General features: G+C 40.3%; 1 protein-coding gene across 1 annotated transcript in view; it reads right to left on the bottom strand.

Moving 5' to 3' along the window:
• Positions 1–17699, bottom strand: part of AGBL1 (AGBL carboxypeptidase 1) — a 924602-nt gene that overhangs the window by 365886 nt on the left and 541017 nt on the right. The window contains exon 19 of the mRNA XM_089687659.1: positions 10819–10948. Within this exon, the coding sequence (XP_089543785.1) occupies positions 10819–10948 (130 nt within the window). The remainder of the gene's footprint in view (positions 1–10818; positions 10949–17699) is intronic.

Raw genomic sequence — 17699 nt, 5'->3', positions numbered from 1 at the left:
TGACATCACCTGGTCTTCCCAGATGATGATTGAGAACAATCCACGACACTGGCAGGTCTCAGCTTTGCAAAGGGGGCAGTGCATGCTATAAATTCTGCAGGGTGCCCAAACTTTTGCAGACGCCATTTTTTTGTTTTCTGTTATTTTGAAAGTGTAAATGATGGAAATAAAATCTAACCTTTGTTGACATATTATAAGAATGTCTAATCTGTAATTTGATGCCTTTTGGAGATTTTTCCATCTTTCCTTGGCTTCTTTATGCACATTAATACAAATTTTTAGCTGGGGTGCCCAAACCTTCGATCCCCACTGTGTGTGTGTATATATATATACACACACATACACACACATATATATATATACACACATACACACAGAGAGCAATAACACAGCAAAGAGATAACAGAAAGGAATTTAGATAAAGTACTTGCCAAAAGCCTTGGTTTAAGCAGCTTTCAAGTTTCCTGAGCCAAAAGGGTGCCTTATCTCCCAAAGTTGGTTTCGATGTTACAAGGGAGAATCTTCAACTTAGCTCAACTCAGCTTAGCTTAACTCTAAGCATAACAGCCTTTTTCTAGGAACTCAGCAGGGTGTCTCCATAAAGCACAGAACTAATCGCCTAATTTGGGAAGGGGTGTTGTAGGCGGGGAGCTCAGGCTATGACTAAATTCCTCACAAATTATACTATGGTCAATTTTTCCTAGGTACCTGTAACATTTTATCCACGGGTAGATTAATACGCAGAATCATCTGCTGAACGTCTAGATATGAAATATGACATACCTTCTGGGATGGTTAAGGAGATATCATTTTCTGCTCTCCTGTAGCTGTCAGCTAGCGGTGTAATATATCAGACGATTTGTATTAAAGTGACCAATCTGAATATAAGCCTGGTTTGTATGTACATCTTTCATAGTCCAAGATATGAAATCATAGGGGAGAATGGATGTTGAATGTGATGTCTGCTTAATGGCTTATCTGGAATGTCTTTGAGGCTCAGTGAAGGACTGGTTTATGGTTTTACGATCCTTCTCCATGCAGAGTTTCGCAGACATCTGGGGGCTAGGCTAATTGGGGTTTATAGCCAAGAGTTACAGTTACAGCTTAGCTTAGAAGTTAAATCAGGTGGGCTGGGGAAGGGGAGCAGACAGTGCTTTCTCATGTCTGAGGAGGCAGCAGAAAGCCTGTATATCAATCCACCTGTGAATCCAGCTTGCCAGGACTCACTAAAGCGTTTTTGCTTATGCAGATGTATTCGACAGGAAAAAAAAAAAAAAGTCCCCAGCCTTCTGATATCAATAAAGGATGTGCAGGTAAATTGAAATAAAAATAAATAAATAAAAAAACAAACACTGACATATGCAAATAGTGGCATCTGAATTTTGGGGGTGCACCCACTTGGCGCCGCCCCTAACTACAAATGATAAGTCAGAATCCATGAGATTAGAGGTTAGAAAGGAACAGGCTCAAGGAGATCAGGAATAAGATATTATAGGCAGACTGAGAGCAGTCAGGAATCAGTTGTCAAGTGAGCTAAGGGATTTAACCATAAATAAACAAATAACTAAATGACAAGATCTCTGAGGTTAGGGCTGCTTTAGAAAACTGCATGAAACAAGGCCAGGATTACATTAAAGCATAACCAAGCAAAAGCAAACTGAACACTGCACCAGAGTATGATGTCATTTTAAGAATTTGGGCCAATCTGAAGACATGCAGTTTGTCATGCCGCTCCATGTGCATAGTGCACCAGAATGGATCAACAAGGCAGGTACGCTCATACCTGGGTACAAGAAGCTGCAGTTGCCATAAGGTTGGACTGAGGAAGGACAAGAGGATCAACAGCAAAAGGTAGCATGCAGGAGAGGATAGGAAGAGCAACAACAGAAGATTCAACAGGAAAAGCTGAGGAAAGTCCATCAAGAAAAAAAAAAATGGAGGAACGTGTTTGGCACAACTGAACTCATAATAGACAGGTTCCTGTTAGGGTGCGGCTGTAGATTTACAATGAACAATGTTTGTTCAATATGCCGATACATAAATCTTTATAGTATTGCATAACATAAGAAGGATGCAATTTAAGTAACTTAAGAGATTTGATAAGACAAAGACATGCAAAAGAATTGCTAGATCACATAGTTGCTGACTTTATTTGCAGATGCTATGGAAGTTTGTGGAATAAGAGAGTTAAAACTTGGAGACGACCAATGGAAACAAGAAACAGCAAGCAGGTAAGCATCCCTCTTCTAACCTAATGGTATGAAGAGCTTGTTAGAACATTTATATTTGATTGTTTAAATGTAATATTTTATGCTAGCCAAGCTTTCTTATATTGGTATGTTTAAGAGCTTGTATACATAGGAATTGCTTGTCTACATTAGACTTTGAATTACACATCACATGCAAGACAGCAGATACCCATATACCTCAATGGTACAGTGTGATGTGCTGAGGTTTCTTAACTGGTTGTAAATATACCAAAAAACAGTTTCATAGACCTTACTAAAGATGTGCACGACAGAAAAGTCTGTTTTGGATTAGTTTGTCAAGTTAATATGGTTTAGTCATAATCGTTATGTTAGAATGATTCATTTTTGGAATTTGTTTTGTATATTGAGATTCGTTTCATAGATTTGTTCATTTCAAATCGATTTGAATTCAAAATTTGATTTCAAAATTTGAATTTCAAAAAGGTGGCTATATTCATTCTCTATTTTTTTTCTATTCTACTCTACTCTTTTCTATTATATTCTATTTTATTCTTCTATTTTCTTTTCTATTCTTTCATCTTCTATTCTATTACTTTATTTTCTATTTTATTCTATTGTATTCTTTTAGGATTATATTTTCCTGTATTTTCTATTTTATTCTGTTCTGCTCTATTTTATTATTATATTTTCTATTCTTTTATTTTCTATTCTCTTCTATAAAGCAGCCCAATTTGGGATCATCATCTTCTTTCCCCTTTATACCTGTATTTATTGCATTAGGTTTCCATTTCAAATTCAAACTCATTTTTGAATTTGTATTAAATTTTCAAAGTTGCATAAAATTGTTTTGTTATTTATTTCTATTTGTTGAGATTCATTACTGTTGTGATTTGGAAATATGTATACATCCGATCGCCAAACAACAAAAATTTAATCTGAAATTCAGCTCGTAACAAAACAGATTGCACATGTCTAGACTTCACGAATAGAGAGGTTCTCATTTTGTTGCCAATTGGTTTGATACATATATCTTTCACAGTTTTCAAGTCTCAAAATAAGTTCCTTGTACCAGCAAACAATTATAGTCAATGCAACTGGAGTGCCTGATAATTTACAGATTACTAAGCACAACAGAAGTATTGTACATTTTCTAACCCCGGAGTATTCACTATTATTATTGCTATTGAACTCTTACACCAATTTTATGATTATCAGCCATCCATTGTAATCCCCAAAGAACCTAAAAGAAAATTCTCTTCCCCTCAGAGGATAAAAATATACTTGGTACTGCTTGTTAGCTAAAATCAATTTTTATGGATAAAAAGAAATCAGTGTTATATCGCCCTTTCATACAATGGCAGCCTAGGTAGGAAAGCAAAAAGATCAATACTCCTCATACTAAAATATATTGACAATGTCCTGTGGCCTCAGGGCAAGCTGTTCCGAGAGAGCTGAAAAGTCTAGAGAATGGGTAATGCTGAACTATAACACTGGGATATTCTCCTGGCACTTAATACCTACCAGGAATATGCAATTGCTCTCAGCCCTCATGTTGGGGCTGTATATTTGCTAAAACTGTACAAAATCTAATCTAGTCTGTGTGCAGAAGAAACCCCACCAACACGGCATGAACAAAAGAAATGAACAGAAGGGTAAAGTAATCACGGGAAACACAAAGGCAATCATAACAAGACATTTTCCACGGCAATTTGTTTTCTTTAAATAATTCATCTAAATTCTGTCCAAAGTTATAAATATGTCTAAAGGTGACCTTACATTTTACTATCCAGTCATACAGTACTGCTAATTTTTAGCTTTCCCAGCATACTGCAGAATGCAATGGCATTGCCTAAGCAAACAGAGCAAAGACCAATTTATGAATTAGCTGTGTTCTTAGTGATTTAAAACTTTAAGCTATAATAAGGTAGACGTAAACCCTCAAAATGTTTAAAGAACTTCTCCAGTAAAAGACGGTAGCGAATGTCTATATGTTGATCTCCACTAATTAACCAGTCAAACCCAATTTTTAGGTGAAACTTTCTTTTTAAAAATGAGCAAAAGGGATGGTAGTTACCTTTAATTCAAAGTGTCCCTTGTGTTGGTATCAGCCATCATACTTGAAATCCCATATTGTCATCCCCCTCCCATGCCCCATAGCCATAGTCTTCCAGTTCTGTGGGGGTTAACAGAGCCGAGGGACCTGTCAAGAGATCAAGCTATGCCCGCCCTTACTGACCACCTCCTTCATTCATAGAATCTGTACTATACAGTGAAGGAAATAAGTATTTGATCCCCTGCTGATTTTGAATGTTTGCCCATTCTCAAAGAAATGAATGTCTAACAAATTATGCACTGATTTGCATGTTCATGAGGAAATAAGTATTTGATCCCCTTCACAAAACAGGACTTAGTACTTGGTGGCAAATCCCTTGTTGGCAATCACAGAGGTCAGACGTTTCCTGTAGTTGGCCACCAGGTTTGGCAAATCCTCTCCAAGTCATTAAGGTTTGGTGGCTGACATTTGGCAACTCAAACTTTCAGCTCCCTCCACAGATTTTCAATCGGATTAAGGTCTGGAGACTAGCTAGGCCATTCCAGGACCTTAATGTGGTTCTTCTTGAGCCACTCCTTTGTTGCCTTGGCCGTGTGTTTTGGGTCATTTTCAGGCTGGAACACCCATCCACGACCTATTTTCAATGCCCTGGCTGAGGGAAGAAGGTTCTCACTCAAGATTTGACGGTAAATTGCCTCATCCATCGTCCCTTTTATGCGGTGCAGTTGTCCTGTCCCCTTAACAGAAAAACACCCCCAAAGCAGAATGTTTCCACCACCATGTTTGACAGTTGGGATGGTGTTCTTGGGGTCATAGGCAGCATTCCTCCTCCCCCAAACACGGCGAGTTGAGTTGATGCCAAAGAGCTCAATTTTGGTCTCATTTGACCACAACACTTTCAACCAGTCCTCCTCTGCATCATTCAGATGTTCAGTGGCAAACTTCAGAAGGGACTGGACATGTGCTTTCTTGAGCAGAGAGACGTTGCGGGCACTGCAGGATTTCAATCCTTGCCGGCGTAGTGCGTTACCAATTGTATTCTTGGTGACTGTGGTCCCAACTGCCTGGAGATCATTGACAAGATCCTCACGTGTAGTTCTGGGATGATTCCCCACTGTTCTCATGATCATTGACACTTCACGAGGTGAGATCTTGCATGGTGCACCAGACCTAGGGAGACCGACAGTTTTGTGTTTCTTCCATTTGCCAATGATTGCACCAGCTGTTGTCACCTTCTCACCAAGCTGCTTGGAGATAGTTTGGTAGCCCTGTCCAGCCCTGTGTAGGTCTACAATCTTGTCCCTGACATCCTTGGACAGTTCTTTGGTCTTTGCCATGGTGGAGAGTTTGGAATCTGATTGTTTGATTGCCCCTGTGGACAGGTGTCTTTTATACAGGTAACAAAATGAGATTAGCAGCACTCCCTTTAAGAGACTGCTTCTAATCTCAGCTTGTTACCTGTATGAAAGACACCTGGTAGACAGAAATCGTGCTGAATGATAGGGGATCAAATACTTCTTTCCCTCATGAACTTGCAAATCAGTGCATAATTTGTTAGATATGCATTTCTTTTGAATTTTGTGTTGCTATTCTGTCTCTCAGTGTTACAATACACCTACCATTAGATTTTTTGACTGATCATTTCTTTGCAAGTGGGCAAATATTCAAAATCAGCAGGGGATCAAATACCTATTTCCTTCGCTGTAGCTTCCATGAATGAAAATGTATCTATGAGTGGTAGACAGACAGATGAATAAAAGGCCCTCCTCCTCCACTTATAGGGCTATTTTCATTGCTGGAAGCTATAGTACAGCTTCTATGAAAGGTTTCTTGTATGTGTTGGAGACCATGCTGTACTGACTAAATCTGTCACTGATCCTGGGTGGGTGGTTATATGGGGGGATTGGAGGAATTCCTTCCGGTAGGAATGTGCCCGGTGGTGGAGAGAGGTCGTGAAACCTCTTGGGTCTTAGGCAGCTGCCTTTTTGGTACAGCCTTAAAGCGGAGTTCCACCTGAAAAAAAATAAAATGAAAGTCAGCAGCTACAAAAACTGTAGCTGCTGACTTTTAAAATACAGTCACTTACCTGTCCCTCGGTCCAGCAGTGTCCTCACCACAGTTGATTTCGACAGCCATCTTCTCTCTCGGGTGGCGGCATCTTCAGTGTGGGCACCCGGTTGTGACAGCTTGGGGCTTTCACAGCTGGGTGCCCACTGCTCATGCGTGAGAAGCGCTGTGCTTTGTGAATGGCCCCTGTCACGTGTCCCAGAAGACTACAGGGAGGAAGGACAACTTTTGCTTTTGATCGCCTAGGCGATCGCAGCAGAAGTGGGAGTGGGTACCTGTCAAACTCGGGTAACCACTCCCCAAAGGTGCCAATCCTTAATGGGAAGTGGGGGACAAAGGCTTAAAGTGGAACTTCCCCTTTTGAGTGCAGCTCCATTTTAAGGTCATTTCTGCATGTATGATTGGGACAAAATAAGAAAAGGAAGAGCCCTCCTCCTTTCCTTATTTCGTCCGAGGCCTCTATGAAAGAAAGAGGGTGGCAGAAAGGGTGGTCATAGTTGGCAATCTTGATGAGTGTCTGTTACGGGTACCTTGGCTCTATTAGCTCCACAGCACCAGAGTATTACAGTTGGAAGGTAAAGGAGAGGGACATAGGACAGAAGATTTCAACTATGACAGATGACACCAGTACAAGGGACACTTCATAGCAGGGGCAGACTGACCATTGGGGAACTTGGGCACTGCCCGAGGGCCGGGGTCAGTAGGGGGCCTCATGAGATGTCCCTGGTACCTTTCATAGGCTTTTTTGGGTGTGATTTGAGTGTGGACGAGGACAAAGGGGCCCCATGATCCCCTATTGCCTGGGGGCCCCATGAGTTGCCAGTCCGCCCCTGCTTCACAGTAAATGTCAGTTCTGTCCCTTATACTGATTTTTTTTTTTCTTTCAAATTTTACCTAAACTTAGACTTTTTAAACATAGCACACTGTATATCTTGAGACCCTATTGCTCTCGAAATTACTATACCTATGTGAAATTTAAGAGCACTTGAAGTCTATTGAAAAAAACTTCAGTGTTCAGACACTCGTGAGCTCTGTTGGTTAGTTGGAATATTCCATAGACATATAAAAGCTACACAAATTATATTTACAAACTATAATCACTCAGCTGAGCTGCAGCTTAGGTTGTAGACATAAATATCACTTTTTTGCTATCCCTGCAAACTGAAAATACTTTGAGAATAGGCAAACAAAACATTCCATTTCAGACCTGGAAATAAACAAATACAAATTTAAAGCAAGCTCTTTGTAAATAAATATTTGATGAAATGGTGGCCCCCATAAAGCAGATACAACAAGATGTCAGCACATGCCTCTATTGCACTACTCCCGAAGGAGCCGCTGGTTAAGATGGGTCCTCTGTTCTTGACCTCAACCTTCCAAGGAACCTCAGCCCCTTGGATACACTAGGTTGAGTACATAAACACAAAATATCACAAGAAAGCTCTGACAATACCAATCAGTACCCAGTAATAATGCGGTTTCAAAAAACACAGGCACCAAATCAATAGTAAAGGCAAACTTAATATATTGTTGCCCAATAAAATTTATAACACGCTTGGTAAACAAATATGAATAACAATTATATTATTGCACTTTAGGCCTAAGACTATCTGGTAAGCACTGTCAGATCTTGAGAGGTCACAAATGGGTGGAAGGAGATGGGACAGGATTTGTGACCAGGTTAAATGACAGGAGCAGTCCTAAAAATATTTATTCTGCAGGGTATCTATGGGGTCATTTAAGACTCATTGGTGCACTTAACAATAGTCCCAATGAACCCACATTCAGTTAAGGTATATTATAGGGGTGATATAGTCTAGGCATAGATGCAGGCACTAGGTATAGGTGTGTATGATGTAGTGACAGTTCAGTGTAGCGGTGATATAGAGGTGGTAGGTATGCAATATAGGTTTGGTGTAAATACTCCTAGATTGTAAGCTCCAAGGAGCAGGGCCCTCCTATCCCTCTTGTATTGAACTGTATTGTTGCTGTATTGTCTCCCGTTATATTGTAAAGCGCTGAGCAAACTGTTGGCGCTATATAAATCCTGTATAATAATAATAATTATACGGTAGAAGCTTGATCTCCTGCTCTCAGTGGATCAGTCTGTTAACAATGTCAGTAATGGGCTGATCACCAATTCCAAGGGTACAGCTGTAGGTATTCGCAGCAGAGGGGGCCCCCCTCAGTCTCTCCCCAAAGCCTCCAGCAAACAGCAGTGTGAATGTGATTGGCTGAATCACCAAGTGAAAGCCTAAAAAGGAAACTAATGCAAGCACCTCATCTAATGATTGGTAATCTGCAATATATTGCATTTTCAATTTTGGGTTTAACACCGCTTTAATGTAGTGCTACAGTTTATAACAATGTTCTGCATGTCGTTGTAGTATACAGACACAAGTCTTTGGGACTGACCCATCTGTAAAGAAGTTGGCACGATGAGTGGATGAAAGTTACAATGGAATTTCAAAGAAGGGGTGATGCCTTGAGGAATATATGTGAGTGAGGCTTGTCTTTTGTTGGAATAAAGGCTTGACAAAAGTCCCACTCCCATCCACATCACCATACCTCCCCTCCTGTAAAGTACCGTTGTAGCTTTATTTTCCCATTGTATTGGATATTGTATGAACTGGCTTTAGAGAAGGCGGCTGATATGCCAGTATGGTTGTACTGTGTACTGCCATACATGGGAGGATTATAGAAATTGGAATGTGTGCCAAAAGCACATTTATCCAGTAAGTTACATTATGAGAAATTTCCAAAAATGTTAATACTTTAGTGAATGCTAAAAACATGTTTAGCATTGAAGGTAATGTATGCAGGAAAATTGCAGAATCATTACTTTCTGATTCTCCTAATAGCACAACTTGGCAATGCAAGAAATCACCATTCATAAACTGTATGCATTGTTGGTTGAATGGGCAAATCAGCACATACATTAATGTAAAGAATTTTATTCACAGTTTTCCTGGTTTTAAAACGAATTTGTTCACTATTGCTTAGCACATTATCTTCATTAGTGTGGTTTCAAAATAAACTGACCTTATAGAAGAGTATGCATAACACTAAACCTAGTCTGACATTTTTTGTTTACATGTAAAAATCTGCATTTTTTTGCTAGGAATTTACTTAGAACCCCCAAACATTATAAACTCACTGGCCACTGTATTAGGTCCACCTTGCTAGAACCAAGAAAATATCCCCCACAGCATTGCACCACCACCAGCCTGAACCGTTGATGCAAGGCAGGATGGATCCACGCTTTCATGTTGTTTACACCAAATTCTGACCCTATCATCTGAATGTCACAGCTGAAATCGAATGCCCATTCTCCTCTGACGTCTGGCATCAGCAAGGCACTTTTGTCCACACAACTGCATCACTGGATATTATCTTTTTTTCGGACCATTTTCTATAAGCCCTAGAGATGGTTGTGCGTAAAAATCCCAGTAGATCAGCAGTTTTTCAAATACTCAAAGCAGCTCGTCTGGCACCAACAACCATGTCACGTTCAAAATCATTTAAATCCACTTTCTTCTCCATTCTGATGCTCGGTTTGAACTTCAGCAAGTCATCTTCACAATGTCTAGATGCTTAATTGCATTGAGTTGCTGCCATGTGATTGGCTGATTAGCAATTTGTTTTATGGAGCAAGTGAACAGGAGTACCTAATAAATTGGCTGGTGAGTGTATATACAGTATACACTATATTCCAAACTTGCCAGTTTACCATACTTCAGATCTTAGGGGGCTGGACTGTGGCCAGTGGGAGTAGAAAATGTCCTGGCGTCAATGGTAGAAATAGTGCCCCATGTTTAGTATTAAGAGAGGAGTAGTGTCCCACCATTGGTATTAGTGGGAGGAATAGTGCCCCATCATTGGTATCAGTGGGAGAAATAGTGTCCCATCATTGGTGTCAGTGAAAGGAGTAGTGCCCCAATGCTGGTGTCAGTGGGAGGAATAGTGCCCCATTGTGGATGTCAGTGGGAGGAATAGTGCCCAAGGGCCAGATAAAAGCAAGCAAAGGGCTGCATCTGGCCCTTGGAGACCACTGCCCTAGACTGTTCTTAGAAGTCAGTGGAAGTGTTGAAAATGCTGTGCACCTATGTGTGCTCTAAGGGGAAAATAGGACTCACTTCACCAGCGGCTCTTTCGAGAGTGGGCTACAGAACAGTCATAGAACTTGTAAATGAAGGGAGGGAGCGATGCAGTATTCACTTTATTATTTCAAAGTACTTTTCCAGATTCTCATACTGAGGCCTAAATTCTGTAATCCTTTTCCAGCCCTTCCCCTGAAGGGGAAGGCACACAAGACCCAATCTGAATGGCTCTCTTCTGTGGTCAACCCATTTCCAGCCTCTGGCTCCTACATTGTCCACTCCAAAGCCCTAAATCCCCAAAAATTACCTCACAGGGGAACAGTAACAATTAAAGAGACCTACCCCTTACGATAATGACAAAGTAAGGAATTAAACACAGGTGACTCACCAGTGGTGTTCTACCAATGCTGTTCATATAGTACAGCAATCCCTTCACATGATAAATAGTAGGTTGTAGATTGTACTTTGGGAAGAGCCACTGTCTGTTCAAATCTTCACCATTTAGGGAGCACCTGTGACTGAAGAAACAAGAGATAAATTAAAACAATACATAACAGCACACATTTTATACCATCATCAAGAAAAGATACTAATGAACATGAATGCAGTTAGTGTCTAGTTGTGACATATCTGTGTTTTGTTGGTGACAACATTATTACACTGTGTGGGTGGTTCATAATCAATCGTTAAGCATCATCAGCATAAAAAAGCCAAAAAAACAAAAATTACATATAAACTTCAAATTTTAATTCTCAGTTTTTTCCGGTTTATTTAAAACTCCTTTAGTACATTTAGTCCTTCTGAAAAACTTTACAGTCCTTTCAGAGATCCCCATGTGCATTCCTTTCCTTTATGCCTGTGTCTACAATTCATTCTGATGGGGAGATCCCTTGAAGGCACCTGTTCAGAGGCACTTAGAGCATAGCATAGGATGAGGAATGAGCCCAAGTGAAAGAACACATCCACGACATCCTATTAGATGAGCATGTTCTTTACTGCTGGTTACTGGATGGTGCATACTTTAAAAATGCTGTTTAACTGCTTGATTACTTTTCAAGAATCTCCTTATTCTAGAAGCTCCTTATGAGGAACTGGTTCACACTGTTGAGTGGAGGTCAGAAGTGAAAATCAAGCAGACTGCGTTCATAGGCTTTATGCATAGGATGGAACAATGCATGCTCTACATTGAGGAAGTGAACATGTATAGGTACATCTACATGCCAGTGAGAATGTAAGTATCATCGTCATGGAGTGTCCTCAATCATAACACTCCTGGTGTTGTAAACCTAACACTTGCTTAGGATGCTGGTAACAGAACACCCATTTATGCACTAAGTTTCGATGCAGATCTCTTAGCTTTCCCCCATCTCAGGAGCACAGAGAGGCCCCATCTAAGAAGACAGAGGTAGTTGGGCCAGGTGAGAGGCCCTCCACTGTCAGAACAGGTGTGTGGGTCAGAAAGGAGCCTAATAGAACAAAGCTTCTCAGAAAAACCCAACTACTGTGGGCAGCCCCTCCTTGATTTCTACTGGAGTACTCCAGTGAGGTGTGTCCTTAGATCTCTCCAGGTGTTCACCTTTGCTATTAGAGCTACCCTGGACTTAACTGTGAGGGATCCTGTATATGAGGATAATTGCAAGTAGTTTGTGTTCTGAACGGTTTTACTAAAATATTGATTCAACATTGAGAACGCCCGTTGGGAGGGGCGAAACGCGTTGACGCATTTCCGGTCCGTACCCCGTACGTCTGACGTCACTTCCGGTGAGTGGAGCGCACGCTGAGCAGTGCGTTCCAGCGGCCATCTTTGGGAGCCTTGTTTGGTCTGTGTGGAGTCTCTGCTCTGTTCTATGGCTGATGTGAGATCCCTGGAATAAGAAGGCTGTGGAAATGTTCATGTCTTACCTGGAGTCTATTATATATAAATAAATGTGCCTTTTACAAGTCGATGATATTTGAGTGGCCTCAATCTATACTTTGAAATTTCTAATATTATGTGGCAATATCACACTATGTGAGATTTTTTTTCTCCTGGTTAAACAGTGGAGCCTACGTGGATGTTGAAGATCCCTATAGAGTGAATGCAAAAGAGGGTTTAGGATCCCTGTAAAAGTCCTTAAAGGCTTTTCACTCACCAAGTTCTGGTGAGTGCATTTGATGTTGGTTTCTGCACGGGTGGAAGGTGGAAGCTTATTTGGAATTTTCTGATCACACATGGAGTTTTTGGTGTTTGATAACAATATAATTAAGGATATGCACTATTCATTTTTACACTTTATATAATATTAATTCTTTATGCCACATGTTACCCTGATTGAGTCACAGAGACATTGCTGTAAGAATCACATTCTTTTCCATCCTAAACCTGTTTTGCATTATTCTGCAGTGTATGCATGTTATTTATTGTTATATTAAAAGAAAAAAAAATGGCTTCTATATGTGAAAAACTTTTAAAGCAAAAAGCAGCAGCCACACTATGAGATATTTACCACGGTTAAAATAAATCTATACTAATCTATATAAAACATAATACTAGTGCAAAAGTCCCCACTGTGAATTTTTTCTTTTTTTACAATTACAGTAAAGCGATCAACCAAAAAGTCTTGGACTGTGTTCCCGGAAGACATAATATATGATGAAACGCAAGACACCACCATGTTACTGGAAGTTCCTGGAAAGTGCTTCTATGTACAGGCCAGAACTGTTTTGTACACTGCACAACTAGTTCTTTATACTTGTAAGTGCAATACACTTGCACTTTTATGGGATTTTACACTATGTGGAGCGTTTGCTCTATTACTTCTTTTTTAGCAGACATGGTTACTGTACATGTTCGTGGATGGAATATCTACATGGGTTTCACTTTCCCTTGCCAATATTTGGACCGGATGAAGAGTGTGGGAAACCTCACTTGCGTGAATTCTTGCACCATACTCTGTTTATGACTTCTCTAGAATAAGAGGGTTATACATGTTCCATAAGCCTGTATTTATGGTCATTTGGTGGAGGTGATTCTGTCTGATGTGGGAACACAGTCCAAGGCTTTTTGGTGGAACTCTTTAAATCGAAGAAATAAATTGGGGGACCATTTGTTTTCGCTTTCGTGATAAGTTATACTATATGCATTTTTTTTGCCATCTTAAACTTGTTTTTGTTGTCACTTCTATTTTTTTAACTGTTTGGTAAACTGTAAGTTACAATTACTCCCTGTCTAATCATTCAGCTGATTGTCTATTCTGGCAAAGAGAAACCAAACTGCTTGCAACTAGCATCTCCTAAATACCCTCAGATGGTCCAACTAGGATGTCATGGTTGCAGGAATATTGTCCAGTTAGTGATGAGCAGGCCATATATAGCCATCAGGTATGCAAAAGAGGAATGCCATTGCCCATAAGTATTCTTAAACTGGCCATGCAGTGAGCAAACTTCATCAGAAACTGATCAAAGTATGATTTGTGGGTGACACTGTCTGCATCCTCCCACCTGGTATCCTTCCATTGAACAAATCAAAGAAACTGGGGGAGCAAATCGTAAGCCAAAGTGTAGCTGCATCAAATCTGATGCAACTGCTGTTTGGATATTCTGAGAGCCACCAGCAACAGCTATGGCTCCTGCCAGCACTACAGATTTGTCCATCTGTGCTGTACAGCATGAATGGCGGACTTTGTCAGGTATTTTTTTGTTCTCTGTGCAGGATGAATGAAAAAAATCCATCAGTATATGACCAGCTTTAGGTTTTTACTGTTTTGCAAGTATTTTTGTGCACGCTGCTTTCCATTTTGAAGAAATAACCCAGGTGAATGAATCTTTTTTTAACTAAAGGGACAGTTGCAAATAAAAATGATGACTAGCTGTTAGCAGCTGTTGAAAAAAACAATTGACTGCTGGTGACAATGGGTTTTATTTGCTTTTTGTGATGTTATCACAGTAGCTACAAATGAACACAGTTCAAGCCATTGTGAACTGCATTCATGGGTGAAAGAAAACCTATTGGAAAGATCTTTTCTTGATATTAAATATGAAGCAAAAGCTAGAAATGGCTTTCCTGTGCTGTCTTTAATTTAATGAAACCTTTTCCTGCCAGGATTTTTTTCATCGGCTTTATTTTAATGAAACTTAAATTGGCATTGTATTACAAATATCAGAACCTCAATTACATAAAAAAGACATTTTTTTTTTTGGGGGGGGAGATTTTATGTATGTACCATCAAGACGCATAAAGAGGTTATGGAGCATAACATCTTTCACCATAATCCTTTGGTGGGGGGGGGGGGGGGGGGGGGGGAGGATTTACCAAAACTGGAGCTCTCAGAATAAGCTGAAGCTATGCATTGTAGCATTGTAGTCATATTCTGACTTCAGCTTGTTCAATTAAGCTTTGACAATAAAACCTGGATGCGGTTTTTGGTTTCTGTGCAGACCTGGACCAGATTTGCACCATGCAGTCTTAGTAGATAATGCCCTATGAAGGGGCGGACTGACCATTTGGAAACTCGGGCACTGCCCGAGGGCCCGGGGTCGATAAGGGGCCCCATGAGATGCCCCTGGTACCTTTTTCATAGGCTTTTTTGAGTTTGGGCAAGGACACAGGGGCCCCATTATCCCCTATTGCCCTGGGGCCCCATGAGTTGTCAGTCCGCCCCTGGCCCTATGTGTTCAAAAAGCTGGTCATAGAAATTAGTCACAGATCACATTATTTTTATTCAGGATTCATTTAGTTCCAACAGTTTGCAAAGCACCTTAAAAATAATGGGAGACAGTACAGTCACAAAACAAAGATAGAACGGTTAGGGGTGCCCTACTTTTTAGGCCTCAGCACACTCCTGAACGTGAGCTTGGCAATTTCTGAGAGACCGAGCACAAGCAGGAATTTTCCTACAAGAATTAAGATACCACAGATGATGCAGCAGTGTGAAACTGACCATCAGCAAGACAATTTTAAAGAGAAATTTCAGATCCAAATTTACTAGAGAAAAAAAAGGGCACAGGTAGGGGTTTTACGACAAGAGTTAAGGTACCACAGATGACACACTTATGTAAAACTGACCATCAGCCAAAAATGTTTAATGAGGGAGAATTGGACAAAATGTGCTAGTACAAGCAGGTGTTTTACTACACAAAAATAAATATTGCAGACAACATGCTAATGTAAAATTGGGAAGCTGTAGGACAATTTTAAATATCAATTTTAGACCCCAATGTACTAGAGACAAAGAGCATAAGTATGGATTTTGCTACAAGAAGTAAGATACCGCAGATGACGCAGCAGTGTAAGATTGACCGTCTGCAAGAGAATTTTAAATTGTCTCTAGTAAATTTGGATCTGAAATGGCTATGTAAAATTCTCTTTCAGACGGTCAATCTTACACTGCTGCGTCATCTGCGGTATCTTACTTCTTGTAGCAAAATCCATACTTATGGTCTTTGTCTCTAGTACATTGGGGTCTAAAATTGTTATTTAAAATTGTCCTACTGCTTCCCAATTTTACATTTGTGTGTTGTCTGCAATATTTATATTATTTGTAGTAAAACACCTGCTTGTAGTCTTTGTCACTAGTACATTTAGTTCTATTCTCTTTCATTAAAAATGTCTGGCTGATGGCCAGTTTCACAATAGTGTCATCCCTGGTACTTTAATTCTTGTAGTAAAACCCCTACCTGTGCCCTTTGTCTCTAGTAAATTTGTATCTGAAAAGGCTAAGGGCACAATTAGAGGTTTTACTACAAGAATCAAGGTTCCACCAATGACACTATTGTGAAACTGGCCATCAGCCAGACATTTTTATGAGGGAGAATAGGACTAAATGTACTAGTGACAAAGACTACAAGCAGGTGTTTTACTACAAATATAAATATTGCAGACAATGCGCCAATGTAAAATTGGGAAGCAGTAGGACAATTTGAAATAATTTTATATCCCAATGTACTAGAGACAAAGAGCATAAGTAGGGATTTTGATACAAGAATTGAGATTCTGCAGATGACTCAGCAGGGTAAAGTTGGCCAGCAGCATGTAGGCAGGAGCAGTCTTTACTCCCCTCTGTAAGTAGCGCTAGATTTTAAGTGGCAATACAGAAGGGGAAGGAAGTTGTGAGGCACCTAGTTCTGCTATGACTTCCTGCGGTCACCAGGAGAGCAGCGGTCGGATTGGACAGTGATGCTCTGTGTGACCTCTTCAATCATTTTGGGTGAAGGCAGTGCCTATTTAAGACACTGGCTACCTGATTTGGTGCACATTTTGCAAGCATAAAGCGTTAGGGAGAGGTTCCGGAGGAGTTGGGACAGTGGGATGACCACGCTAACCCACACCTTAGGAAACACCTGAATTGGGTGTGAACCAGTCAGGTTGCAATCCCGCTTCTTGCTGCAGGTGTCAGCATTATTTCAAGCGAACAGTTCACTGCTACAGGTTACATAAGCAGCTCCAGATGGTTGTGCACATCCGCCAGGCTTAGTTGTACCTTGCCTCTGCAATGCACAGTTCACATTACCTCGGCCCTTGTATGATTTCTGTTGCTGACACCACACTGTACCCTGCTCACAAGAACAATTTTAGGCCCAAACTTACTAGAAACAAAAGAGCACAGGTATTGGTTTTACTACAAGGATGAGGATACTGCAGATCATACAGCAGTGTAAAATTGGCAAGCAAAAGGACAGTTTTAATAAGGGATAACAGCCCTAACTAGTATATGAATAAATAAATATGGTATCGAACTATAAATACAAATAAACAGTCTTTGGAATAAATATAATACACCCCTTGTGGTATTAAGGCGTGGTTTTATGGCCATTTGGTAAGGGTATTTATTCCTTACACTGTAGAAGTGTACACGGCTATTGGCACTTGGATCATTTTTATTCACAAGAGTGATTCACCATCACGGTTGTTACACAGAATTCACTTTTCACTTATGTTGTCATGCTTGATTTGAAGTTGCACAGAGCATATTGCAAATGGTTATTTTGATCATTTTTGTTTATGAGGGTAACGCACTATATACGTTTTTTTTCTTTTTTTGCAGTTCACATTGTCCGTTGGAGCCATTTGGAAGGCTCATTATTATTATTATTATTATTATTATTATACAGGACTTCTATAGCGCCACCAGTTTGCTCAGTGCTTTACATTATGGAGGGAGACAGTACAGTAACAATACAGTTCAATACACGAGGGGTTCGAGGGCCCTGCTCCTTGCAGTTTACAATCTAGGAGGGAGGGGATAGTGGTACAAGAGGTAATTAGCTGTGGGGGATGGAGTGGTAGGAGGA

This window comes from Staurois parvus, unplaced genomic scaffold (genome assembly GCF_062004578.1).
Source record: "Staurois parvus isolate SC_StPar_1 unplaced genomic scaffold, SC_StPar_1.0 ptg000432l, whole genome shotgun sequence".
Taxonomy (NCBI): Eukaryota; Metazoa; Chordata; class Amphibia; order Anura; family Ranidae; genus Staurois; species Staurois parvus.
Note: the sequence above shows the minus strand (reverse complement) of the source record. Positions and strands in the feature narration are given on the sequence as shown.